The sequence below is a fragment of the Saimiri boliviensis genome, chromosome 4, assembly GCF_048565385.1.
Source record: "Saimiri boliviensis isolate mSaiBol1 chromosome 4, mSaiBol1.pri, whole genome shotgun sequence".
NCBI lineage: Eukaryota > Metazoa > Chordata > Mammalia > Primates > Cebidae > Saimiri > Saimiri boliviensis.
In genome coordinates, this window is record NC_133452.1 from 116,873,652 (window position 1) to 116,901,647 (window position 27,996).

General features: G+C 37.2%; 1 protein-coding gene across 7 annotated transcripts in view; it reads right to left on the bottom strand.

Annotated features, from left to right (window-relative positions):
• Nucleotides 1-27,996, bottom strand: part of COL19A1 (collagen type XIX alpha 1 chain) — a 364,360-nt gene that overhangs the window by 12,034 nt on the left and 324,330 nt on the right. For all 7 annotated transcript variants that reach the window (XM_074398116.1, XM_074398115.1, XM_074398114.1 and 4 more), the window contains 8 exons: nt 26,233-26,277; nt 22,135-22,179; nt 21,932-21,994; nt 17,679-17,714; nt 17,502-17,546; nt 14,655-14,825; nt 12,165-12,231; nt 3,424-3,552 (listed from right to left, as the gene is read on the bottom strand). In XM_074398116.1, the coding sequence (XP_074254217.1) occupies nt 3,424-3,552; nt 12,165-12,231; nt 14,655-14,825; nt 17,502-17,546; nt 17,679-17,714; nt 21,932-21,994; nt 22,135-22,179; nt 26,233-26,277 (601 nt within the window). The remainder of the gene's footprint in view (nt 1-3,423; nt 3,553-12,164; nt 12,232-14,654; nt 14,826-17,501; nt 17,547-17,678; nt 17,715-21,931; nt 21,995-22,134; nt 22,180-26,232; nt 26,278-27,996) is intronic.

The following is a 27,996-nucleotide window of genomic DNA, read 5'->3' on the forward strand; positions in this document are numbered from 1 at the left end:
TTTCTCATAGAACTCACTCAAAAGAATAAGGTCTGTAGACAAATTCACCTCTGCTGTTTATATAATGAAACCCAGCTAAATCATGCTACTTGGGGTTTCTTTGATTCTGACGCGGCACATTTTAGCTCATACCTGGGAGAACCAGCCATGAGGCCCAGTGCTGCAGGCCCAAGGTGGGAATGGACACCAAGGAAAGTTCTCTCAAGGCACAATAATCAGACCCCATGGGATGGTTAAAATCTAAACGCTGTCTGGAAATGCTTTTGAATTTAAAAAGGCATCAACAATCACCCCTTTGGAAATTTAGGAAAAACACAAATGAGGTGATGCAACATAGGGTCCTAATGGTCTTTCTTTTCACTTTAAGAAGGTCAGGGTGCTAAAGGAGGATCCTCAAGCTTTCGTTATCAGACTCTTGGTAGGAGTGGCAATTCCTTTTTTCAGAATTGTGTACCTTTCACAGTCTCACGTCGCCAATTTTCTCACTGCTTTCTATACGTTTCCTGCTTCTCAGAAATAAGCACAGGAAACGTTATGAAACCCCTTTATAATTCTGTCCTTCCATAAAGATAAGTTGATAAAGGACTCATTCCATAGTGCACATTTCAAACCAAACCACTCAACTTTAATTTTAAATTTCAGATTAATTTAGTTAAGCTATATTTAAGATCATACCTTTCATCAAGTTGTCATAAGTGGAACAAAGTTTTTTTGCCAATATAAGCAAAGTTTGGTTTTAAAAACTTTAGAAAACATATGAAGAATTATTTAAAGTTCACAAGTTACCATCCACAAGCTCTATTAGCAGAAAGGTTCTAAAATTTCTTAAAAATATATTTCAGAACCAAATGGGTGTCTTTCCTGACAAACACTGAAAACAAAACAAAACAAAATATGCCTCTTTTAGAAATTTCAGAAGAACCTCCATCAGACAGAATTAACGAGTGCAGAACACACTGTGTCATATTCAGTAGCCATCTTTTCTTTCCCAACCTATATTGCATTTCTGACTTCAACCCTTTCTTAAACTCAATCATGCTGTGTCATAAAGAGGACTAATTCAGACAATTGCATCTGAGGTTTGCATGGTCACTGGTGATTTTAAATGCATTTTTTCTATCCTTTTTGAGAAAACTGTTAAATTGAGCAGAGAAGAGCTTGTAAGTTACATGTACAACTTCATCTTCTGAGCACATCACACCTATTCATCTATTAAAGAAAAACCCTTCAATTTCTTGTGCACCTCTGGAGAGGCACCAAAAATTAAACAGCAGCCTCTTGTTTACTTTCTTTTCAGTGAGATTTCTCTGTGCCTTTAGGCAGGATTATAGTACAGCGTGCCTACTGTACTGATATTCCTTAAAAACAAATATTTTTAAGAAACAAATATTCCTTAAAAATGAATTCCATGTTTTTCAAGTTTTATTTATTTATTTATTTGCTGAATTTTGGCCAAATTTAACAAATACTGAAAAGGAAGTATTATGTAAAGGTTAAGGAGACATCTGCTAAGTTGTAGTCAAGATATGTCTATTGTCAGAAACCCTATGGGGAGACAAAAGTTTTGACAATTTCAGCAAACCTTGGTTCACAAAAAAATTGGAAATCATGTGGAGATATCTTCCAAATTCAAGAATTCCATCCAGAAGTCCTATCAGGAGTAGAAGTAGTCTATAATATTAATCTGAGGCACAATAGCAGATGAAATTCATAGAAATCTTTGCAAAAGGAAGGGCAAATGGAGTAGTGAACAGAAGGCTTATTTCCAAAAGCTTCACTGATACTGTGGGTTTGGAATTGCCTCTGACTGACAGCCTTCCAAATGGGCCTTTGCTGCACCTATGAGGTGTCTGAAGCCAGGTGTTTGAGTGAACAGAAGACTTCAGTTCCAGAGCTGTTTTCCTGGATCATCTCAATTTTCCATTGTTCCTGTCCTCTCAAACCATCGCTGTTTGAAGGATCTATATAAAGTTTTCTTCCTATTGGTGTTTACACTGCTCATTCTTCATGTGGTTCGAGGTATTGCACATTTTCAGATGAGCTTTCAAGATCTGAATGCCAGTCTCATATACTCTGACTTCAGAACAGACCCAACTAGTGAAAGGTAATAATTAGCCCCCTCTACACAATAGTGTATACATAGAGGGCTACTCCTCATCCTATACTTTGCTCTTTCCTTCATCAATCTGCCAAACTTCACTCTAATCTAAAGATAATGGTGGAATATGTGTTTGGTTTAAACAAAAATTAGAGAGCTTTTAACTGTTGCTGTTTTATATTATGCAAACTAAACACAAAGACTTGGCATTCATAGTTATAGGTTATAAGGTTATATTAGGATCCTAATAGGCACTGTTACAGGAACTGAAAAGGTGTTGCTCTTTCAGAAGAGGAAGGGTACATCAGTCACCTTGGGACACTTCAGAAAATGAGGCTCAATATTACAGAGTAGCAGTAGGAAGGAAACTGGTGACAGAAAAACACTTCTTTGTGTACATATTATTTTGGGTGCATTCCTATTTAATGTTGGTGTTAATTTTCTCTTTTCTTTCTTTATACAAGCTGCTTTTAATTATTTCAAGGAAGGAATCTGAGCTCCTCTGTGGTTAACAGTAAGAAGCAGTTTTCCTGGTCTTATCTTTCATGACATATATTCACTGAATTTAGTATTTCCCTTTCAGAATTGTGACTCTTCTAAGCCTGGACCTATTTGATCACTTTGCTGGATTGATAATCATATTTCTAGAAAATGGCCTTGTCAGATTAATTTAGTTAGGCTATACATAAGATTATGTCTCTTGTCAAGTTGTCATAAGCAGAACAAAATTTGCCAATATAAGTTGGGTTTTAAGAACTTTAAAAATCATGCACAAAATTATTCAACATTCAAGTTACCATTCACAAGCTCTATTCAAAGAAAAAAGATTCTAAAATTTCTTAAAAATATATTTTGGAACCAAATAACTATTTGTAGTAGAGTCTCCTAAAACTCTTTCCCCAGTTTCTTTAAGATACTAAGATGATGGAGACTTATTTAACTTACATTAAAATAGGAGGCCTAGAAAATTCTAAGATTCCTAGATAATAATGATATATAAGCACACATTATTGCTGTTATTGTTATAATAAATATTACTACTTTACATTTAGAATAGCAGGTAACTATCATTCGGTTTTAAATTTGAAGTAATAGTTAAACATCTACTTCTAGAATGTACATATGTAACATGTACACATATATGTAATACATAAAATGATTTCATATGGAATAACTTGCAATATATAAAATGGTTTCATATGGAAAATATATGTAATATATATATAAAGTACATACATACATAATTTTTTCCTTAACTGTGACTAACATGTTATAAATACAGAGAGTTAAAAATCAATAAGCCAATATTACACTTCAAGACTTACCTTGGGGTCCAGGGTCTCCTGGTGGCCCAGGCAACCCATCCTTCCCTGGTGGCCCGGGCCTCCCATGAGCTTGGGCAGCCAACATGGCTGCCGGCAGCTTGAGCTGGGATAGAAACACAGCCATCCTCTCTTCATGTATAGAAAAAAAATATATATATATCATGGAACAGAAATATTTTATGTCAAAAAATTTCAAAAAATATTTTACCTGAAATCAAACAAAAAGATTTAGTTTTCAATTTAAGCACATCTAATTTACCAACTGGTCTGACTGCTGAGTTTTTTGGTTAGACAAATAAAATTGATTGCACAAACTTAGGTTTGTGTATAGATGCAGCTAAGCTGCGTCACGCAGAAAGTTGAGAATTTTCAGTACTTCTGAGATGTAACAGTCTATGGACAGAACACTAGCATGAAATCTAACCTCTGGTAATGGCATGTGGAGAGAATTTAGGTTCACATTAAAAAATGATTTAATACTAACTTTAAGGCACTTGTTAGTAATGGTGTGAATATTTGTGTGGTGATTTGAAATATATTCACAAATTCTTTGACACTGTCTTCCAAAGTTGGAGTTTAATTCTTCTATTTTTGAATGGGGGGGGTAGACTTTTCATTTCTAATGAAAAGAAAAAGGCTGATTTAACAGTGTGCAACTAGAGAGATGAGGTAATAAAAGATATTGTGGCTTCCTAGCTGCTTTCTTTCTTAAATCACTCATTAGAGAAAAGCAGTTGACATGAAGTGAGAGCACCCAAGAAGTCCAGTGGAGAGGCCCACACGGGGAAGAACTGGTGCGACCTGCCGGTGGCCATGCACATCAACTTGGAAGCAGATCATGCAGCCCTGGTCAAGCCTCCAAACGACTGCAGACCTGAATGACATCCTGACTGCAGCTTCATTAGAGATCCTGAGGCAGATCACACAGTCAAGCAACACTTCAAGTCCCTGACCCATAAAAATGTGAGATAATAGATGTCTGTAATGTGAAATGTGAGATAAATGTTTTAAGCCACTAAAGTTTGGAGGTATTTTCTTATGCAGCAACAGATAACTAAAAAGAATCATATTGAATATTTTATTACTATACAATTTTGGTAAAATCATTAACTCATTCAAGGGTCATTATATATACAATCTATCATTGGAGTCTTTCTTAAAATTGCTTGGTTTGTTTACATTTAGTATACCTCACATTTTAAAAATCTAATATATGAATAATCATATTTCAAACAGAAACTTGAGGAGCATCTACCCTTGCCAAGAAAAGAAGTTAACCACATTGTTTTATCTTTTTCTTTTGCATAATTTCTTCAAAAATTCCTTAGTAATTTAAATGGTTTTATTTTAATATAATTTACACTTTATATTTGTGTAATAAGAAATGAACGTTCAATTTAAAAACTTTAGTCTCGGTTTGGTGCAGACGAATCTTCCAGAAAAGTTTTTTTTTTTTTTAACTGAGGAAATTAGTATTTATTTTGTAACTAAAGACCAAATGACAACAATATACTAGAAACTCTAGCTGAGAAAACACAAAGGCCACACCATATAGATCTTGTAAAGAGTCACTTCCATGTTCTCCAGTCTTTTCACTCAGTTTAGCTGATCTAATTGAATTGCAAAGGCTTATTTCACAAATACGTATCTTCTATTTTCTGTAAATTTTTAAATAGAGTAAATTACTTCTGAGGAAAATCTGTTTTCCTAAAAGTTTTCAATTAAAACAATCTTTTAAAAACAATATAGGCCCATACAGGTTAGAAAAGATATACAATTATTGTTTCACATGGAATTATTAAGGGAAAAGCCCCAGTAGATACACAGCATTAGCTATCATTATCCAAAAAGCAATCACTCTACATTCACATTCCTATGTCACAAAGCAAACAGAATGGAAATATATCACACCACTCACAGGACTAGAATCTCTGGCTGCAGACTGAAGGATGAATGGGAGGCCAACCAGGATCTAATGGATGCTGATTCCAAAGAGTGATGTGAAACCACCTGCTCTCCAGTATTACTATCTTACTATCTACCTGGAATGTTTGGTTGATATTAATACATCTTATTCTAGTAACTTAATATATAAAACAAATAAGTAATTAATATATAGTTATAATTTTACAAATCATCATATTAAATGTACATATATCTTTATTACATCAAATTATAAACTGGATGCCTTATAATATATGTGAAATTCAATAATCACAGTTTGAAACTTTGCATAATATTTATTGTTTTTCACTTAAAAGAAGAGATATATTTCAGTATAATTCTTCTTAATTTGAAACATGTCTTTTAAAATTCCTTTAATGTCTAAACACAAATATTCACAGTACTAATTTTTCCTCTTTAATGTATGAGTTGAATTTAGAAGTGCTTTGGTGGTTTTTAATATTTTTAGCAAACAGAACATTATTTTCACTACTTCAAGCTGTAAATTTTCTTTGAGATATGTTCAGAAACAGTCATTTACCATAAGGTAATTACCTTTTCTGAACCTTACCCTAATGCTCTATAATTTACAATATGTTTCAGAGCATCTAAATGAATTGTAAAGGCCTGTATTCTTAATTGCTTTTCCTCTGTTTTCAGGGCTCTTCAGTCAATTAAACTGTTTTTGGCTATGCTTTCTAATGAGGCAGGAAACTGAAGAGTTCAGGTAGAGGCATGCATAAACCAAACACACATATTCCATCTGCCCAGGCAAAGCCACAGCAGTCACTCTAACAAATGAGACCAAGGCTTGGCTTCCTTGGAGAATGGTCTCCTTAATATAATACAGACATTAATATTATTATGATGATAACCTATGTATTTTGGAGAAGGAAGGAACACACATATGTCATGTGGCCCATGTCTATCTTTTATATCACAGATAAAATTTGTAAATATTTCAAAGAGAGAAATTCACCTTCTTCTCCTAATGCCCATTAAAATGTTCAATTATCAATTTTCTTGGTATAACTTCAATTTATTTTATTTTGATTCCCACCCCCCCCCATTATGAAAACAGAGAGCAGTTAATGAGTATTTCCCTTGGGAAATCAGTTATATTGTTACATATCAGCATTCAGGTTAAATAACTTTTACTTATAGGCTTCACAATCTGTTTCATAAATCTCATTTTGGTTCCATCATTTCAGGGCTTTCCCCTAAATGTCTCCTAAAGGTGTAGACCAAAATTAAATATGGTTCTCTCCTAAAGGGCAAAAATATCAGCAGAGTAATTTTCTGTAATATTTTAATAATTATATTCTAGTTTCATTTTTAACTGTTAATTCAACAGCATCATTGGTGAATTCACATTTATTTTGTGGTTCATTATGACCCAAAGGTGGTTACTACTTCATTTGTCTCTGTCTCAATCATTTGCCACTTGTATGAGCATATTGCTTTGAAATATCATGGGTAAAGATGTTGGATTAAACACATGCATCTGCTTTAACTACCTCCTGAATCCCAGCAAAACGATCCTCTCAAAGGCATAAACAGACAAGAATTGAGGAGAATATGAAAGGAGACAATATCAGCACAATTTTGGAAGCTGAGAACCAGATGGTTGAGTGATACATTACTTAGCAAACTCAAGAAAACTAAACTCTTAGACTAGAAGTTGAGGAATAACTTGATTTAACTACAAAATCCTCAGAAGGCTCAGAATTGGCAGTACAAGTTACCTCTGGAAGTGCGGTGAAAGAGGGGAACTAAAATAAGGAGCATTGATTGAAAGCCTGCTTTAGCAGTTGTTAAAATTTGTTTCTCTATACAGCCGGGCAGGTGCCCTGCCTCATCCCTAGCAAAAGACAGAAGGTTTATCATTATCTGAAAAGGGTAAGTAGTCTGCCTCTGCATTGGGGAGCCCAGACTCCCTTGAGACTCAGACTTTCAAATTGAAAATTTGAAGTAGCTGAGCTGGCAGCCAGGCAGGAAATGGAATGTCTCCACTGGGGAATCTGACCAGACTGAGAGGAAAGACTTAAAGATACTGAAATTGAGGGTCCTTCACTTAAAAAGCCCAACTAGACTACCCTAAGTGAAACTCGATGTTGGCAAGCCCCACTGTTCACTCACAATTTTCAGTTCTTAAACCAAGATTTCAGTTAGCAACCAAGGATTACTGGACACTGAGGAAATCGTATAAACTGAACAACGGAGTTCAGACAAAGAAACGAAGCAAATTGGAAGAAACAGAGACTATGTGGTGGGAAATGTTTTTAAAACTCTTTATATCTACATCACCAATGATGTATATCTATCAGATGATGTGTATAGGTAAGAAGATTTTCTAAACACTGGAAATCTGCAGGCAGAAACATTGCTCAAGAATGCTTAGCCCTAATCTTTCTTTTCTCCCACAGTTGGAGGTGTGGGCTTGTTGTCTCAAGAACCAAGAGAGCCAGATGTTAGTATAGATTTCTGCATAGGTTGGTAAATTCTTCCTGCATGTTGATGTAAATTCCCAAGCATAACAGGGCATTGCAATAGCAAGAATTAAACTTCTCAGATCTGGCAAGACCCTAATTTGTGTGGGCAGCATCATGGCAGCCGGAAAGCTCTCATAAAGACAAGTGCTAAGCTGAGACACATGGATGACATCTGTCCTTGTCCTGTGCAGTCACTTTGCTAGCAAAAGGACTTGACTTGTTGGACAGATTGGGAATTTAATTGATGCTCGGAGAGGATATATATTTGCACATAGTGATCAATCTGGAGACTAGACTTGGGATTGGCGAAAAGACACCTATTTCCACCACAGTTAGGTTTGGAAAGGGGCACTAGGCTGCTGAAGGGAGGTTGGGTGGCCTGGAAAATAGCTCAAGGTGTGAGATTTGTAGGGTGTTGCATCAGTGAGGTCACCTAGGAAGCCCCAAAGGGGTTTAAAATGTCACAAGAGAGGAGCTTAAAGTTTGGATTGTCCTGGTTTAGAGTTTCACTAGAGGGTGTAATCTGGACATTTGGGATGATAAAGTTGGAGAACAGGATTTTCCAAGGATTCCCTCAAGACCCTGCTGACAGTCTGCGGCTTGCTGCTTGGAGAGAATGGCTTTCCAAGCTGCACATGTGCAGGGGTGTGTGAAGCAGAGATAAGCATTAGCTGTCATTGACACTGTCTCTTGTGAAACCACTAAGAAGAAAAAGGAGGGAGATGGATGCTACTTAACTGTAGCAGTTAACTGTCTGTACTACTTAAGTGTAACTGTTTTAACGTGAAAATTAATCTCTGCTTTTAGAGAAAAAGCTTTCTGAAAATGGGAACTGTGACCTTGGAGCTCTATGATTTGTGAAAATGGAGTTTTCTCTTTTGTAAATGGTGTTCAGAAGCCATGGAAAAGGTGATTTCTAAGTGGAAAATTAAATGGAGTGAATTGAAATGATCTTGGGACAAATTAACTTAAATGCTAAATAACTATATTCTGGGTTTCAGGCACAGTTTTGTTTGGGAGAAAACAGTTTTGCTGGACTAAGGTCAAGAGAGACAAAGGAGAGGGATATCATACATGGAATCTTAGAGTTCAGAAGTCTCAGAAAAAAGTTTCCTTATGGGTCACTTTAAAATAGTGTCTTGAGGCTAAGACATCTATAGTTTCTGAGGGAGTACTGGCTCTGGTGGGGTCTAGCCACTCACCTGGACCTGGCCAGGCTAGAAGAGACAGAGAGGCAGTAGGAGAGATGGGTGTGAAGCCAGAGACCTGGGTAGGACTCTGCACCTGCTACCTTCCAGGTAGCTGGGCTCTGAGAAAGGAAGGAGAGGCAGGAACTCAGGGAGGAGGGATGCAGACTGAGAGGAGGAGCTTCTCAGAAAGCAGAAGCCTGGTAAGCCTGCCCCACAACAGATAAAGAATGGCCCAACTCCCCTGGCCTCCTCAGAAGGCTGATAGCCCTTCATGAGAGTAGCCACAGAATGGCCTGGGAGTGGGCAGCATGGAGCCTTCCCCATGAGGAAATAGCAGTGTCTCTTCTGCTGAATGCACAGGCAGGCTGCCATGGGCCACATCTTCATCCAGTATCTGATGGACTTGCAAAATGAGCACCTTCTATATCTCAACACATCACTAGTTTTTCGGAAAATGCTTGGTTATATTTTCTGACATTCTTAATCAGCTTTGAAAAATTAATTGCTATTAATAGTAATTAATTACTATTAAATACATGATTTTATCTAAAGCCTCTTAAGGGATTGAAGTTCAATATTAAAGCTCCCTGAGATGAAAGATAAAGACACTAGAGCCCATAGAGATTAAGAGTTAAAGGAAAAGTTTAGATTGCAATTCAAAAACACGTATTTGCTGGCATTTCTCTTTTCATGGTTGTGGTCAACCAAAGGCATGGATATGATCTGAGATCCTAAATGTCCTGTCCCCAGGACTGCCTTTCATGGACATGCTACCTATGCAGTCACATAGGGCCCCATGTTTCGTTTACTGCTTTATTATTGCTGTATTAAAATTCTTAATAATTTTTTAACAAATGCATCAGCATTTTCATTGTGCAGTGAACACTGCATATTATGTAGCCATGTAAATATTCTTGAGTGTTCTCCTGAAGAGCTTGAGATGTCTTTTTTCAAACAGTTGCCTTTTTTTCAAACTTGCTGAAGGGGAAATGAGTGTTTGGATTGCAAAATTTAGAGTATAGTCCATGATGTTTGATTTAAGAGTCAAAAAAAAAAAGAAAGAAAGAAAAAGAAAAAAAGACTTCAAAATTTAATGGCAACATAAAAATTACTGGTAGCTCAAAAAAGAGTGGATAAATGTATTAGTAAACTGTTATATCAGAGCAAGATAAAGATACTTAGTGAAGATCAAGGTAAATTAAAATCAATAGCATAAATTCATGACCTTTAAAAAAACATTTTTTGCCAACATGGCAAAACCCCATCTCTAATAAAAATACAGAAATTAGCCAGGCATGGTGATGGGCACCTGTAATTTCAGCTATTTGGAAGGCTGAGGCAGGAAAATCGCTTGAACCCAGGAGGCAGAGGTTGCAGTGAGTCAAGATCGTGTCACTGTACTCCAGCCTGGGAAACAGAGTGAGACTCCATCTCAAAAAACAAACAAACAACAACAAAAACAATTTTGTTTTCTGTTCTGTCATTAAAGTAGCTACAAGTCCCAGTGTTACTCTACTCTATTTACAGTTCTCATATAAAGCAAGATAATGTGGATCCAAGCACCAAGATTTCAGTCTCTCCTGCTAATTGTTATTTAAAATAATCAAGACTCCTTGGAGAAGTGCTGATTCCATGTTTGAAGTGATAAATTCAACATCAACTTGGGGCATCTTATAATCTTATTCCTTACAAAATTCAACAATCTATTTTTAGCTTATGGATGCTAAGCAAAGGAAGTAGGAACCATGAGAACAGAGAGCCAACATGGATTTATTTGTGAAATCTTACAGTTCAGAAGAGTGGTCTTGATTTTAGCAAATCACTTGTGAAAATCATGTGAACCTGTCTATTCCTTGCAAATAGAAAAAGAAATGTAGGGTGAATTTTGGACAACAAAACAGATTCAGAGCTCACTAAACAACAGATTAGTAGATGATTTACAAGTAGACAGAAAGAATCCCATGGCATTTAGAAAAACCTAATCCTTGACTCTCGGCTTTTTCAATCAACATTTCTATCAACAACTAGAACGACGACATGCTTATGAAATTTAGCATGACATGAAGTTATAGGGTCAGCCAATCTGCTGTACAAAAAACATATCGAAAAACATCTTCAGGTTAGAACAAGATATGAACATAAATGATTTGAAATTAATAAGAGGAAACATAACATCACACACTTAGATTTAAAAAATAAACACACAATCCATAATGGGAAACACCTCATTTAAAAATATTTGTATAAGGAAGATTCAGGGCTGTTGGTTAACTGAAAACTCGAAATGAATCAACAGAATAATATGGATGCCTTTTCTAAAAAAGGAATACATCTTAGGATAAATTACTAAAGTATCCAGCACAGGGGTCAGAAAACTTTCTCTGCAAGGCCTGGATGGTAAATATTTATGCCTTTATGTCACAATAGCTCAGTCCTGTTGCTGTAGTGGGATAACAGCCAGAGAAAAGATGTAAAGGAATGTGCGTACTTTATTTATAGAAACAAATTCAAGTTTCAGATAATTTTCACGTATCATGAAATAGTCTTTTGATTTTAAAAATCCATTTAAAAATATAACACACTCCCACTCCTCCCCCCAAAAAGCAAAAACCATTCTCGGTTTGTAGTATGTACAAAGCAGGTGACAAAGGCTTTGGGCTAGGAAGCTATAGTTTGCTTACTTTGGTCTAAATAAAAAGACACTCCTTTGCATTAGTCAAAATATTCCTTGGTAAATGAGAGCCATTTATAAATTAAACATCTCCCAGGGTGATGATAATGGAGGAGCCAGACATATTTACTCCATAAAGGGGAAAACTAAGAGTATGAGGGTTATTGAAAAATGCTCAAAAAGCTGTCATGTGAAAACATGGTAAATACTTTACCTGTGTTGTTTTACAAACCAGACATAATGAAAGGAAGTTCCAGGGAGGCAAAAGGTAACTTTGTATAAAGAAAAATTTTCATCAAAGAGCTGTCCCATCATAAAAATGGGCTGTCCCTTAAGGTTTTTGTGGCAGGGCCATCTCTTGAGAATGTTGGGGAAAGGATTCCCCATAGTAGATGGAAGGTGAGAATCAGTGAAAAATTCCAAAATGTTATTAAAAAACCTAACCTTCAAAAATCCGTAGGACTTCTTGGTTAATATACTTCTTTATTTCTTCAAATGAAACTGCATCAGCCTGAAGAGGGAAAAAAAAGATCTGTTAAAATAGAGCATAGCACAAATGAATAAAAAGAATAGAAATACTGGGTTGGCGTGCCTCTTGGAAACATTTGTAGAGATGCATTTATCAAGAAAAGTGCTTTTGGCAATTGACTATGTGGGCAATAAAAACCTGTTGCTTTGACTAAAGTTTGGGAACAAGCTGAAGTGCATAATTGCTTTAAAAGCTATGGGCTGGGATCATAACCAGTGATATCAAAAGGTTTCCTATTAAATGGAGACACATGGCTTTATACAATTAGGAAAGACATTCCTATTACTTCATTGTATAAAGTGAAAGAATCTAAAAGTGTAATCGTGATGTTAGTAGACTAACCACAATTTAACTTCTAACTAATCCCTGGACACTGGCAAAGTCAATATCTAATTGATATAATGTATTTTTAAAGGAAAACAACCTGGAGCAGGACTCCAAGTATGCTGCATTATTTTCGAAAATGTATTCATGGGGTAAAAGCAAGTTTTACCCATTTCATCATAAAGTTTATTCTGTAATTTACACATTGCAAGTATATAGGTTTTTAGCAATTTTCTTTTCTTAATTGGGGTCTGTAAAAGGAAGCAGGCAAATAATGTCAGCTGAATTTTTCACCTGCTGACAAGTAAATCCATATGCATTTCACAAAGAATCTAGCATTGATAACAGTAATGTTTTATTAAAGTACCTTGATAATTTTTAAAAGAACGATTATTCTTCATGAAGGTTAGAATTTCGAAGTATTTTATTACTGTTTATAGTTGGTGATTATTATCCAGGGCTATATGTGTGGCATTAAATACAATATGATGACAATTAGAGGTTGTGACAAAGTCAATAAGCCCTACTGCCAATTATCCACTTTTGAGATATATACTCGAACTAAGACAGAACATGGTCAGATGACAGAGTTGACAACGGAAAATCTGGAAAATCACCAAGCAATGTGAATTTAAGAATGGAGCAGAGCCTAATTAGACAGTGAGCCTTATTTTTATTTTATTTTATTTTATTTTATTTTATTTTATTTTATTGAGATGGAGTCTTGCATTGTCGCCCAGGCTGCAGTACGGTGGCACGATCTTGGCTCACTGTAACCTCTGCCTCCCGGGTTCAAGTGATTCTTCTGCCTCAGCTTCCTGAGTAGCTGGGATTACAGGTGACCACCACCACACTCAGCTAATTTTTTGTATTTTTAGTAGAGATGGGGTTTCATTATGTTGGCCAGGCTGGTCTCAAACTCCTGACCTCATGATCCCCCCACCTCGGCCTCCCCAAGTGCTGGGATTACAGGCATGAACCACTGTGCACGGCCTGAGCCTTAACTTATAAACATTCTTAGGTAGGTTCCCCATCACTCGTCACTGAAAATTCCTCTATCCTGTCTGTGTGTAGGTATGTGACAATATTGTTGTAGGGTTTCTTAACATAATGGTGCTAGTTCATTTGCAACAACAAGCTGACTAGAATGCCAAAAAACAAAAATAAAAAAACACCCAATGTGATGGGCTTATAAAGTGGTGATTCCTGTAGAACAGAATAATTTCAGGAATGCTCTATTTCATTATCTTATTTTTACTGTGTATGTGACGAATGAACTTTAATTAATGCATCTAATACCAATTACTGACGCAGCACCGAGAGCTAAAGTTACACAGGCTTTATTCAAATAGAGTTTAAGAACAGTGGGCAAAAATGAAGAAGTATGAAAATTGTGTGAATGACCAGTTTTGCTTTATATTTGGTGTCGGTTGATTATCTAAGGAGACTGTCTTTAACTGTCCCTACTTCACTTCAGAACCCTCCTTTCTTCCTAACGTGGATATTTTCAGATTAAATTTCTCTGCAGAATGGCCACTCACCACTCCTCCTGAGGATTAATAAAGATAAGGGCTTCCTTCACTAAACACTCTTTGCCTAAGTGGTTTCTACTTCAAAGCACTACTCAGGGAAGATCTGTTGTTCAACAAAATAGAGTATGAAACGCACATATTTCACAGCAATATGAAACAGACATATGTGGTTTCTTTGTAGTGTAAGGAGACATTATGGATAGTACCTGTTTTTAAAAAGCATGGTTTTGAAGCCATCCAGGTCTGGGTCTGACATATTTAATCAATATTTGACCTTGGGCAAGTCAATGCTCATTTTATGCATTTATAAAAGTGGGTTGGAAAGGACACTAATCCTTCCAGAATGATTGTGAAGACCAAGTGAGGTAATGTATAGTAAGTGCTTAGTAGAGGATCTGCCATGTAACTTTAAATGACAGCTATCGGTGCCCTCACAGGGGCCAGTTTAAGTTTGTTGTATTTATTTGAAAGGCATTATCATTTCTTTCATTGTAAAAGGGATATATGGTTTGTACAAGCTAGGAGTCCTAAGCTCTTAGCACTACTTACTGGAATGCCAGGGGTGCCTGGAAAGCCCGGAGGGCCTTGGTGGCCAGGTGATCCCATGGAGCCCTTGTTTCCTGGGGGACCCACAGGACCGATGGCCCCCTTCATGCCTGTAAGGCCTGGTTTTCCCCGTTCACCTTGTGGGCCTCTGTCTCCTGGAATCCCCTGATCACCCTGTTAAGGAAAAAATAATAATAAAGAATAATTTCTTCTAGAAGCACATCAGCTGTAGTTGACAGCAGAAGTTCTGGATTCATACTGGCACTTATTAGCTGTTGGGCCTTGGATGAATAACTTAAACTCTCTGTGTCCTAGCCTCCTCTCCTACAAAGTGAGTATATTAATAGTATCTATTAAATAGGGTGACATTGAGAAGTAAATGAATTAATGCAAGTAGGGTGCTCAGAGTAATGCCTGGCATCTTGGCAGTACTCAATATATAAAAGTTAGTGAGAACATTAGTTGTACTTTGTTGTTCATCTAGGATGATGACAGTTTTGAGAGTCAACATTAGCTATTACTTGAGGTCTGGGTCTCCTTTGCAATGTTAAAGATTGCCAAGCAGATCTCATTACTGAGACTTTTCACTTAAAAAAACGTCAGGACACTCAAAATCTCTCCTAAATAATATGCTCTCCGCACCCCTGGATTTTCTCTATTTGTTTGGTCTTTATTAGACTCTTCAGGTTTGTTCTCTGTATTTGTGCTTTACACGTGTGTGTGTATGTGTATGTGTGTGTGCGCACTTGGGTGTGATAACTGTCCTAAATATATACATATTTAGGTATATATGTGAGGTGAGAAGGGAGAGCCATTGAAAAAGATCAAAGCAGGTGACTGGGGGAGGAAGTCATGAGATCATTTACTTAATAATATAAATCAACTACAGAAGAATCAGTTGACTAAGATGTCATAATTAATTAGTAAAATAGTATCTTAGATGTTCCTGAATCTGATATGAAAGTAAAATACTACATATGTACTTAAATCTGATATGAAGTTTCCTTGATGCTGTATGTGTTTGTGCAAGAGAGAATGAGCATGCAGGGGAGAGAGAGGGAGAGAAAGAGAGAGAAAGAGAGAAAGAGAGAAAGACAGAGAGAGAGAGAGAGAGACAGAGACAGAGAGAGATAGAGAGAGAGATATCATGGCAGTTGCTTCAGTCATAGATTTTCAAATATTTAGTTGTATAATTCCAGAAGGTGATCCTCACACGAATTATGATGGAATGGTGCTTGAAGCTGCCCTGCATCTCATTATATTATTCTTTTAACTATGACTATTCTGCAGAAGGCCAAATTCTATTTCTCTTGACTTAAAAAAATAACAAAAATAAATGAACAGTTACAGAGATTTATGTCATTGTAGAATCAGACATAGAAAGAAGCCATGTAGAAAGAAATAAAAGCAGTTGGGACTAGAATCAATGCTGCTGTCTTAGTTATAAAAAATATATCTGCATACAGGTCTGTCACTCTAGCTCACATTTGGAGAAATTTCTGAGATGACTGGAAAAAATATTGCACACTTCGATCAATGATTGATACTCTGATCATGTGCAAAATAAATGCAATCTTCATCTAAAATTATCTTACAAGTTAGGTACAAAGATGTTTATTATAATGATGTTTATTATTACGACACCTAGAAAGAATCCAAATGTACAGCAGATGAGGTAAGTAAAATAAGGTATAGTCAAACAGTAGAATAACATATAGCAATTAAAAGGTAGCTATAGACTTGTATTTACTGACAAGAAAAGATGATCAATATATATTGTTAGGTGAAAAAAGTCACTTACAATACAGCATAAACTCCTTTATGGAAAAGTATATATTTACATTAATACATATCAATATATGTGTATATTATGTACATATATGGAAATACAGAAATATGTCCAAATGTCACAGTGTTTATCTCTGTGTAGTTGGATAAGGTAGATTTTTTTCTTTCCTTTTAAATTTACATTGTCTGTATTTTCACATTTCCTTCATTTATTATGGATTACATATATGATAATAAACAAAAGCTAGCAAAGTGACACCAGTATATAAACACACATGCCCACATTCACACACAATAGCAACCCTTAATAGAATTACATTGAGTAACAATGTTTGAGAAACTTCTTGCAGTGGCCTGACTCTACCACAAATTAATTCCATTAATTCTAGTGGAAACTTATTCTAGTAGAAAATGTTGAGGTTCATTAAAGGAAATAAAGAGAAATTGCAACAATGACATTAATGCTTCAAACACCACAAAAACATATAACCTAATTGGTATTACTAGTAACTTCACTATACTTTCAGTTACCCTTTCCATTTCTCTACCCTCTCACACCACCTTCTTTACTTAGTTTTTCTATATGTCAGTAGTTCTCAACTGTAGTGATTTTGCTTCCCAGGAGGCATTTGGTGATGTCTGGGGACACTTTTGGTTGTCACAGTTGGCGGGATGGTGGTGCTACTGCATCTAGTGGATGAAGGCCATGGATGCTGCTAAGCATTTTACAACTCCAAAGCAGCCAACCACAACAATCATCTGCCCCTGAGTATTCACAGTGCTGAGGTTGAGAAACGCTACTCTAGATAAAAAGAACATGGGTGATGGTTATAGTAGAGATATATGTCTGAGACAGGAGGATAATAAAAGCTTTCCAAACTTTAACAGCAAAGTATACTTGGCTGTGTACAAAGGCCAACTACACAGATGTAACCATATGACACCCTAGCCTTTATATAATTGGTGATTTGCAAGGGCTTACACACATAACTGTGTAACCCAAATGATGGGGCAGTTGTAACAGACAGACTTGAATAACAATCACAATAGTAATATACATACACGTTCTCCTTTGGGGCCTCTGTCTCCAGGCTTACCCTTGATGCCCTGAAAAACAGATGTTAACATGAAAATCACTGCTTGCCAAGACTTTTCATCAATCTGATTGATCTAAATGTTGGTAGGTGTTCTGGATGCAGTATGCATTGTAACTTTAATTTTAATTGATATTTCCCATACCTGAGCACCTGGTATTCCATCTTTTCCATTTATTCCCTATAAAGACAAAAAGGATTAATATTTCTAATTCTGCATTAACATAGTTAAACATAACAAAAGGGTAAAGATTCAAGGACAGTTCCTTAATCAGGTTTCTTCTGAGAGCTTGGTAAAGCAAGGTGGTAAAATGGAAAACGGATTAATAGAATCAGACAGCCCTGAGTTCAGATTCTGACTCTGTCACTTACCAATCCCATTAACGTTTTTGGGCAATTTACTTAACCTTAATAGCATCAGCCTCTTCACTAGTGAGGAAAATAAATAACCTTAAAACTAAGAATTAAGTGAAATAACATGAAAAATGCATGGTCCACTATGAATAGTCAACAAAGATTATTTTCGTTTCTTATTCTCATATCAGGTCATCCTGAGAAATAAGAAGGTGCCTCATGGCATTAGTTGGCTGGAGTATGGCATTTTTGTTAACTTCTAACAAGTTTTCCAGCACAGAGAATCATTCTTAGTAAATGGTCTCAGTTGCTGCTGGGGAAATTTTATAAGACGGTCAGAGCATGATCCTACTAGAAAATAAACTGTCAGTCAGAAAACAATTGTTATTTTTCAGTTGGAAATATGAAAGAAAAGCAAGAAATGTATAATCATGGTTTTGACCTTATTAAGCAGTCACTTTTTATTAGAAAACTGGAAGTTTCTTTAACTTTAAAAAGGATTTCTGAAGTGATAATGAAGCCTAGTCCTGCTTAAAGATTTATAAGACTAAGAGAACTATTGGCTGGGAGATAGAAGAAGGAAAAGTATTTGAGATCAAATCAAATACCCAGGGTCCAACAGCAGGTGTGTTTTTGAGATTTGATTTGAAGAGGGAGATCAAGGTGAGGAATATGATTTCATAGCCAGCAGGCAATTGAATGGACATGCTCCTCCAAAAGCCCAAGGGACTTTTATTGTGCTGGAATGGATTCTGTGAGGATGGAACTGCAAAGAACTGCGTGTTTTCACTGCTATAAATTATACTGATATCTGTCACAGTAGATAACCCAACCATGGTCCGCCAACCTCTCTGAAACATCCTGGGAATTACTGAGAGTATGTTAACTAAGAACATGTTACCTGAAGTGTATGGTTCAAAGAATTTATTATATTCAGACACACGAGGAACAAAGATAAAGCTGATTAAGGAGAGGATGTGAAAGAAACAGCTGTGTCACTTGAATAAAAGAAGATAAATCTACTATGAAAATGTAATTCATGTTTTTGGTAACAATGTAAGATAAGAACCCTATAACCTGTTTTTTGCCGCTAGTAATTTATCAAAGACTATCATGAGTGTCCTCTTTTGTACAGGAAGGTGTTACTTTCAAGCCGCAAGGGAGTCGTGCTTTCAGAGATTTTTAGAATACCTCATATGTATTTGTTCCTCTTTATGCTCATCTCATTCATCTGGCAGAGCCCCACTCCTGGGTACAACCAACTTTCTTTCTACCTCACATCTGCATCTGAGCAGCTAACTGGCTGAAGAAAACCACATATCTTTGCTTGCTTGTTCCAACCTAAATGTATAACAGCAGATCGCAAGCAGCCCCTCAGCATTACCAGGTCATCCTTCTGTATTTCCCAATTTGACTTCTATCTTTCTGAAAGTACTAATTCACACATTTTCCTGTCTCTTCAAACCTCCAGCATCACCTCCACACTGTTCACACTTGGACGACCTGCATTCTTCTTCACTAATAAACAAAAGAGAGCCCTCTCACCGTCCCTCCACCATTTGCATCAATCTTCACGGATTTGCACCCCAACTTTGGCACCCCACACCCCACAGTTAGGAAGGATGCACTGCCCCTGTTCCCAGCTAAGACCAAATTCCACTTGTGAGTATACCAGTTCTACTCAAAGTAATCTTTCCTCTCGTGTCATCAAATTTTCCTCTCTCAACTGGATCATTCTTACCAAGACACTAACATGCTGTGATCTCTCCCACCAATGACCTCCATATTTCCAATGCAGTAGAGAATTATCAGCCCTCATATTACTGATCTGTATGTTGATCACTCCTTTCTCCTTTCTCTTAAAACAGTTTACTTGACATCCAGGAAACCTCAGTCGCCTGATTTTCTTTCTGTCTCTCTGGCAGCTGTTTCTTAGCCTTCATATTTGGGTCCTCTTCCTAACAATTGAAGTGCTCTCTTCCTTCCTATCCTCAGTGACTCTTACTTTTCCAGGCTCAGGTTTAGATACCCAAATTGGTCTCTCTAATCCTGGCTTCTCCTAAATTCCAGGTGCCTATATCCACTGTGTATTTGACATCTCCACCTGAATATCAACTAGTGCTTCAACACAAACATGTCCAAAACAGAACTCTTGACTCTCCCTCCCAAATCCACCAATCTTCAGTCTACCCCATTTTACCCAACAGCAGAACTCTCACATAGTTGCTCGGACTCCACACCACATCTGTGATTGGTCTCTTTTCCTCACTCTTCGCATCTAGTCTATCAGCAAGTTTTGTTGCTTGCTGGCTCTCCCTTCAATGTACATCCTAAGTTCCCCTACTCATGGCTATTCCCACTGTCACCATCCCTTGTGGAGGTGATGGTGATGTTTTCTTACTGCGCTGTCTTCTTCTGCCCTGCTCCCTACAGCCTACTCTCCACACAATGTCAGAGTGATTCTGAAAATGCTCAATAATTTTCATTCTTTGCTACAAAAGCTCCAGTGGATTTCCATCATATTTCAAATGAAACCCAAACTTCATTCCCTGGCTTGGAAATTCTTCATCATTGGGCCACTGCCTGTATCTCCCTCTGTATCCTTCCCATTCTTCCTTCACTTATTTCATTCTTGACTTCATGCCTTTTGATGAGGTCTTTGACCTCATCAGGCTCACTTCTGTCCTAGCCACTTCCTTTTTCCTGAAACAATGGTCTCCTGACCTTCCCATGGCTTGATTACTCACTTTATGCAGGTTTCTGCTCAAATTGCAGGTAAATATTCTCTGAGTCCACTATTTGAATAATAATCCAGAACTTTACTCTACGTATACCTTCTTCTACTTGAAACTGTGTGTGTGTGTGCGTGCGTGTGTGTGTGTGTGTGTGTGTGGCTTTTATCAATTTTCCTACACTAGAATGTAAAAGCTATGAGTTGTTAGCACCTAGAACAGTGCCTAGCATGTAGGAGGTGCTCAAGAAATATTGTTGATGAACAAATTGCTTTTTGCATAATCTCCTGGGGACTCAATGGTAGGCTTCAATGAGATGGCTTGCAGGGGATGGGGATGAGGAGGTAAGAGGAGGCAGGGAATGAAACTAACATTATCAAGTACCTTCCATAGCCAGGCACTTTCCATATGTAATGGCACTTAAGTGACTCATAAAATCCTTTGAGCCATAATTCAGACCCAGATCTTTCTGACTCTAAATTGCATTTTTTCATGTTGCCTTCTCTGGGGAAATGGTGGCCACCAACGCTGAAGGTTTCACAGAGTTGGTGCCAAACCTCCTGAATTCTGTGCTGCTTGTTCATCTCGCCTTCCTGAATTCTGTGCTGCTCGTTCACCTTGCCTTCCTTCCCGTATACACCATAGCAAATAAACCAGCAATGACCTTCTATGAAGCATAACTCTGAGAGTGAGGTGTGTCTTATTCATCTTAGATTCCCTCCCTAAGGATCCAACACATTCTTAGCAAACAGCAGTGACTAGATGAATTTATGTGCAACTGAATTAGTCAGAATGATTGTTACAATGTCACATCAATACCACAGATCAGTAACCAAGAGCTCTTTTAGGACACAAGGGGATGAGACATTTGCCAGCAGTGATTTATGAAAGTGTAAGAACAAGGACTATATATAAAGGAGGAAATTTGAGAAAATAGCTTCTACTTTACGATTTAGCTAAACATACAGGTATTATATCTATGTCTTTGGTTTCTTTGTACTTTAATATGTGACAGGCCATTATATTCTCTTTCAGTTTGTTGAGAACATTAGGCTTAAGAAATAATGAGTCAGATTTCCTGACACTTAAAACTCTCACTATTTTCAACACTGTTTAAGACATAAAGATACCACACACATATCTAGGGAAGTCAGTGAGAACTTCAGTCCATGCCATCAAAATCCATCTGCACAATTTTCTTAGTCCTTGGAAACCGCTTATTCAAATCTCAGAATTTCTGATGCAGTAGATGAGGGGATAATGTTAGAACATTTCTCTAGGTGGCATATTTTAAGCAGTAAGAAGTACTTACTGGCTTTCCTGAGGGTCCTTCTGGTCCAGGGAAACCTATATCTCCAACAGGTCCTCTCTCACCCTATAAACACATCCACAGACACAAATTAATTGCCAAGAAATGTTTTAAAGCCGCACGCAAGTACAACACAAGTACAACAGTCATGAAAGTTTTTTTCTAGGGTTTGAGTTTCACAAGAGGGTTTTTAACTGCCAACTCACCGGTTCCCCTGGAACTCCTGGGGGCCCTGGGGCACCAGGTTTTCCCTGGCAAGGCAAATTGAAGAGAAATGTTAGGAGCCAAATTGCTGAATGACACCATGTGCTTCTCTTCCCCCACCTTGAGTTTAAAATGATCCCAACACTGTTGCTCTCCAAATTAAAGTGGCATTTCTGGCCAGGTATGGTGGTTCACATCTGGAAGTCCAGCACTTGGGAAGCTGAGGCGGGCAGATTACTTGAGGTCAGGTGTTCGAGAAAAGCCTGGCCAAAATGGTGAAACTCTGTGTCTACTAAAAATAACACAAAAATGAAGCATGGTGGCATGTGCCTGTAATCCCAGCTACCCAGGAGGCTGAGGCAGGAGCATCACTTGACCCCGGGAGGCGAAGATTGCAGGGAGGCGAAGGTTGCAGTGAGCCGAGATCATGCCACTGCACTCCAGCCTGGGTGACAGAGCAAGACTCTATTTCAATAAATTAAATAAATAAATAAATAAATAAATAATAGTGGCATTTCTAAGAGGACAGAGTCTGGGAAAGATATAGTCAACTCTGCAGGCCATAAAGTTCAGACTGGGGTACAGTTCTCTGAATATATATTTGTGTGGATGGTGGCCAATAGGAGAGGAGAATATTTCTGAAAATATTAGACCAAAATATCCTTATTACTGGAAATCCCTCTTGTGCTTATTTTCCTGGCAGCTCTTCTTTACTTTGGGGTGGAAAAATGGGCATAGAGCATCAAAAAAGTTTTTTTTCTAGGGTTTGAATTTCACAAGAGGGTTTTTAAGTTCATAAGACAATCTGAAAAAATCATGTTTGATTTGAAAAGTCATGTTTGTTGACAGGAAAAGAAACAGATCAGTTTGTGTCAATACACCATGGCTTGGACAACTGACAACAGGGAGATCCTGGAGCAGACAGACTACAGGGAGGGACAAGAGGGGCAGACAGCCCAGCAGAGACCAGTAGCACACGAGGCCAAAGTGTGCAGGCAAGGCTTGTGAGGTTCCCTCTGAGAAGGAACCACCTCCTGTTCCTTGTACCTAATGTGACTGGGAAACAGACAACATGAGATGTAGGTATGGGGCTGAGACCTTAGAAAGTCAAGTAGTTTTTGGAGAAATACAAAAAGAAGGGAGATTTTTCCCACTTGCTGTTTAGAATGCTGGAAGGAGATAACTCCACAGGTACAGATGCGATGCTGAATGGCAAAGCTAGGCAGACACAAAGTTGGAGGCAGCATCCCTGACTCCCCATAGATTGCATGTGCTAAAGTTGTTGGGGCCTGAGCAGGAAGATGTGTTAGAACTGAGAAGGCCAATGTCCTGAAGGGTCTTAGTGTAGGACATGGCGGGTATGAAGGGCTCAGGGCTTGAGATCTGAGACATAGAGATCAGGAACATTGATGGAAGTCATCCTTAAGGTCAGGTAGGACCAGCAGAGAACTCAAAGCATCTGGGGGACAGCATGCTGTTGGGAGGCCCCACCCCACCCCCAGCACTCACAGGCACTCCCTCCTGTAAACCTAAATGCCATCATCAGAGAAAGGCAAAGAAAGAAGCTCTAGGGGGAATCCCTGGATAGTCCTGTATATGCTGGAAAGGGATAGACTGGTCTGTTTATAGGAAGAGCAGGATTGGGTTCCCTTGGTAATGAGTTGAATGGCCAGCATGTCTGTGTGGGCAGGCATCACCCCTGCTTCAACTAGAACAATCACAATTTTTCAAAAAAATATTTTTTATCATGGTAAAATATATATAAACGAAAGTTTACCATCTAAACCACTTTTTTTTTTTTTGAGATGAAGTCTTGCTCTGTCACCAGACTGGAATGCAATGGTGGAATACTGGCTCACTGAAACCTCTGCCTTCTGGGTTCAAGTGATTCTCTTGCCTCAGCCTCTTAAGTAGCTGGGATTACAGGTGCCTGCCACCATGCACAGATAATTTTTGTATTTTTAGTAGAGACCATGTTTCACCATGTTGGCCAGGATGGTGTTGGTCTCTTGACCTCATATTCCACCCGCCTTGGCCTCCCAAAGTGCTGGGATTACAGGTGTAAGCCACCGTGCCCAGCCATCTAAACCATTTTCAAATGTACACTTAAGTGGTACTAAGTGCATTCACACTATCCTCTAGTCATCACCATTGTTTTATCTTCTGAGCCACAGAAGAGCTAGTTATAAAAAGCAAATATACATCTTTAACTGAACATATTTGTAGTATGTAAAATTTTTACCCTTTCCTGTTTCTGTTAATTGTCAGTCAATGGTGTTATTTTATTTTCTGAGACAGGTTCTTGCTCTGTTGCCCAGGCTGGAGTGCAGTGACACAATCTCAGCTCACTGCAACTTTCACTTCCCATGTTCAAGTGATCCTCCCACCTCAGCCACCAAGTGGTTGGGACTAAAGGTGCCCAGCTAATTTTTGCACTTTTTGCAGAGACAGAGTTTTGCCATGTTGCCCAGGTTGGTCTTGAATTCCTGGGCTCAAGTGTTGCCCCCATCTCAGCCTCCCAGGGTGCTGGGATTACAGATGTGAGCTCACCATGCCTAGTTAGTTAATGCTTTTAATTATGACATATGAAAACTGCTTTGTTAGTAAATACATCAGATCTTAGACATACAAATAAGTGGCAGGCTAGCCCCTTATCTAAATAATGCTGCCTCTTTGAAAAACATATTTGGAATTTCTCATTTGGATTGCCTGCTGCCACTGTTGCACATCTTTAAATACTTTCAATGGTGCCAGTATTTTTTCCTAGAAGATAAGCTTAATTTAATATAATAGCAAAATGTAATATGTAGAAACACCTGAGTGAATACAATGAAAAAATTAAACTTTATTATATCACAAGGAAACAAAAATTCAAATCACAGGATGTGAGTATAAGAGGAATAGGTTGTAAGGGTTCTCTAAGGACATTTCCAGAAACTGATTTCCAAAGATGTTGCTGGAAATGGTAGAGAGTGGGGCAATGGTGAGGGAATAGAATTCAGTGTGTAGTCAACTTTCAAGAATACTTCCTTTTATAAAAAATTTGGAAAGAGTTTCTAAAGAGGATATTTTCATGTTACTTTTACAGTCATATGAATATTTGACTTGATCTATAATGGCTAAGTAAGAGAATGACATTGTCTATGAAAGATGCAGATGATGAATGGGGCTCTGTTTTGTGTGGTTAGAAATTAATGGAGTGAAGTAGAGTGGCTCTGAGCACTTTGTGGGATGGCAGTGGGTAATGGGCAGGGCTTTGAGTGGTGTTGGGTGTCAGGAGATCTCAGGGGGTGACTGTGGGTGGTGATGGTAGGGCCCTTATCTTATCTTTCTTATGTTCTTGTGATACAAGCCCATGGTTTTCACTGACTTTCCTGTAACGTTATCCTGGACCTGCCTGGCAGGGGCACCTAGCAAGAGGATAAATGGTCTCTTATTCATAAAGCGTGACCACAAAATTTTAATTAGAGCATCATGAATGAAGATCAGAATGATCTCTAGGGCTCAGAGAAATAATTTCAACCTTTCCTAGAGCACTTCCTATTCATTTGAAAAGACCTTGATGAGATTAAAACATTTGACACCAGAGAGCAACAAAAATGATTGAGAGGATTGAAGGGCTAGTTTACGAGGAAACATTAGCAGCAATAAAACTGTGCTAATAACACCTAGCTAAGGAATAACTCAGGCAGATTGCAACTTAATACAGGGAACCTGAAGTGCATGCCTGAGGATAAGAACTCTGTCTTTTGAAGATTGAGAAACCTTGAACTATGACAAGAATAGAGAAACACAATGAACTTTCCAGAGCTGTGCTCATAAATTAATGTATAATAACTGGGTTTCCTCTCCCTTACATGAAAGTGACTTGGAAAGGAAAAAAAAGAGGACAAAAAACAAACAAACAAACAAAATAAGAAATAGAGGATTCTGGAGGTGGAAAATACAGGTGGTGTTATTTATGAAACTAGAATTGTCAGGAACCTCATGCCATGGGAGTTATGGCATGCTCTCCTGCCCTTCTTGATCCCTGGCCACAGGTGTATCATGGAGATAGAACTGTTTACCTGTGAAAATGATGTGAAATAATCTGAACTCACCGACATCCCTGCTATTCCCGGGGGACCTGCTGGGCCTCGATCTCCCTGTTGGGATTTAAAAATATTGCTACTTATAATAATATCTATGAAGTCTTTACTTATAAAATTAATTCTCAAATAACAATTTGGATTTGGTAAAGTTTTCATTTGGATCTGGTGTTTTCAATATTAACTGGGGTGAAGCTAGTGTGTAGATGGGAAAATAACAAACTGAGTGGCTAACTGCCAATTGAACTTGTTACAGCTTTTTTATTTTCCATAAAGCTAAAGTAAATAATAGTCTTAATGAAAACAAGCATAGATGTTATAATTTCTGTGACCTATTTTAATGCCCGCATACATACTTATAGCTAAAATCAGTCAACATTTTTATTCCACATATTCAAAAGATCATTACTCTTATTTAAACGATTAGGCACTTTGACTATCTTCCAAAAAGCTTTTCCTATCCTTGTCTCGTAGGATATAGAGTTAGAATAAAATGATTTACAACTAATGATTTGTAGTTCTCATTTGGTCAATGAGAAGATCACTTGAATTAAAACTGTATAACAGAGTGACTCAACTCCTTTTTAAGAGGCAATGTGATATTTTAGATAAACCTGACAATGCTAAAAATACTAATGACTATATATGGGATAATAAAATGGCAATTTTGTTGGGCAAAAACGAAATTTAAAAAAGTTATAACTTTACTCAGGGACATAAAAGACTTGATTTAATGAAGAGATATTCTTTGTTCTTGGAGAGTAAGACAATGTTGTAAAGGTGTCATTGCTAATTAAACTAATTTATAAATTCAATGCAATTCTTACAAAATTTCAGTTTGATCAAATGATACTAAAGTTTACTTGTGATAATAACTAAGAGGATAAAAAAATTAAAAGAAGAGATACTAGTGATACCAATATTTAAACATATAACAAATAAAGCTATAATGGAATATTGGCATAAGATTAAGCAGCATATCAATATATTATAATAGAAATATCAGAAACATACCAGCACTTATAATAGAATTTTATTTAACAAATAGTGCTAATAATTGGATTTCTTTGAAAAAAGTTTAATTCTTCTCTTTACATTATATATCATATAAATTCCCTATTGATTTATATAAAAATAAAATAATATAAACCATAAAAAAGCTCAAAGAATATATTAGTGACACTCTGATCTTGGTTGAAAATAAAAGTGGTCATTCTGGGCATGAAAGCAAAACAAGAAATCGTAAGAAAAAATAGTGTTAGATTTGACTACATTAAGGTTATATTTATAATAAGATTAAACATAAAATTGAAAGAGAAAGACTAACTAGGATTAAAAACTCCAACACATAAGACAGATGTAATGTCTTTAATATATGAAGCATAGCCATCATCAAAAAGAAAAAAATAACTAATAGAAACATGGGTAAAGGACATAAACAGGCAATATGCATCGGTTTCCCTCTGTTCCTTTTGAATTATGAAATTTTCATTTTTGAAATTAATATACTTCAACTTTTCATTCAATAAAACATTTGCATGTCTTATGTCTCTTATTCCTTAACCTAATGAATGTCTCTGATTCCTTAAACTAATGACTAGCCCCTAATGAACTTGCCTCTTATTCTCATAGTTACACTTGACACTTTGTCAATGAAAATATTTACTGCCCATCCATAATCTCAATTTCATGCATTCCCACTGTGGACCACCATTCCACATCATTCTAACTTACTCTTTGAGTACCCTGAACCACTAAACCCTAATCCATTGATGG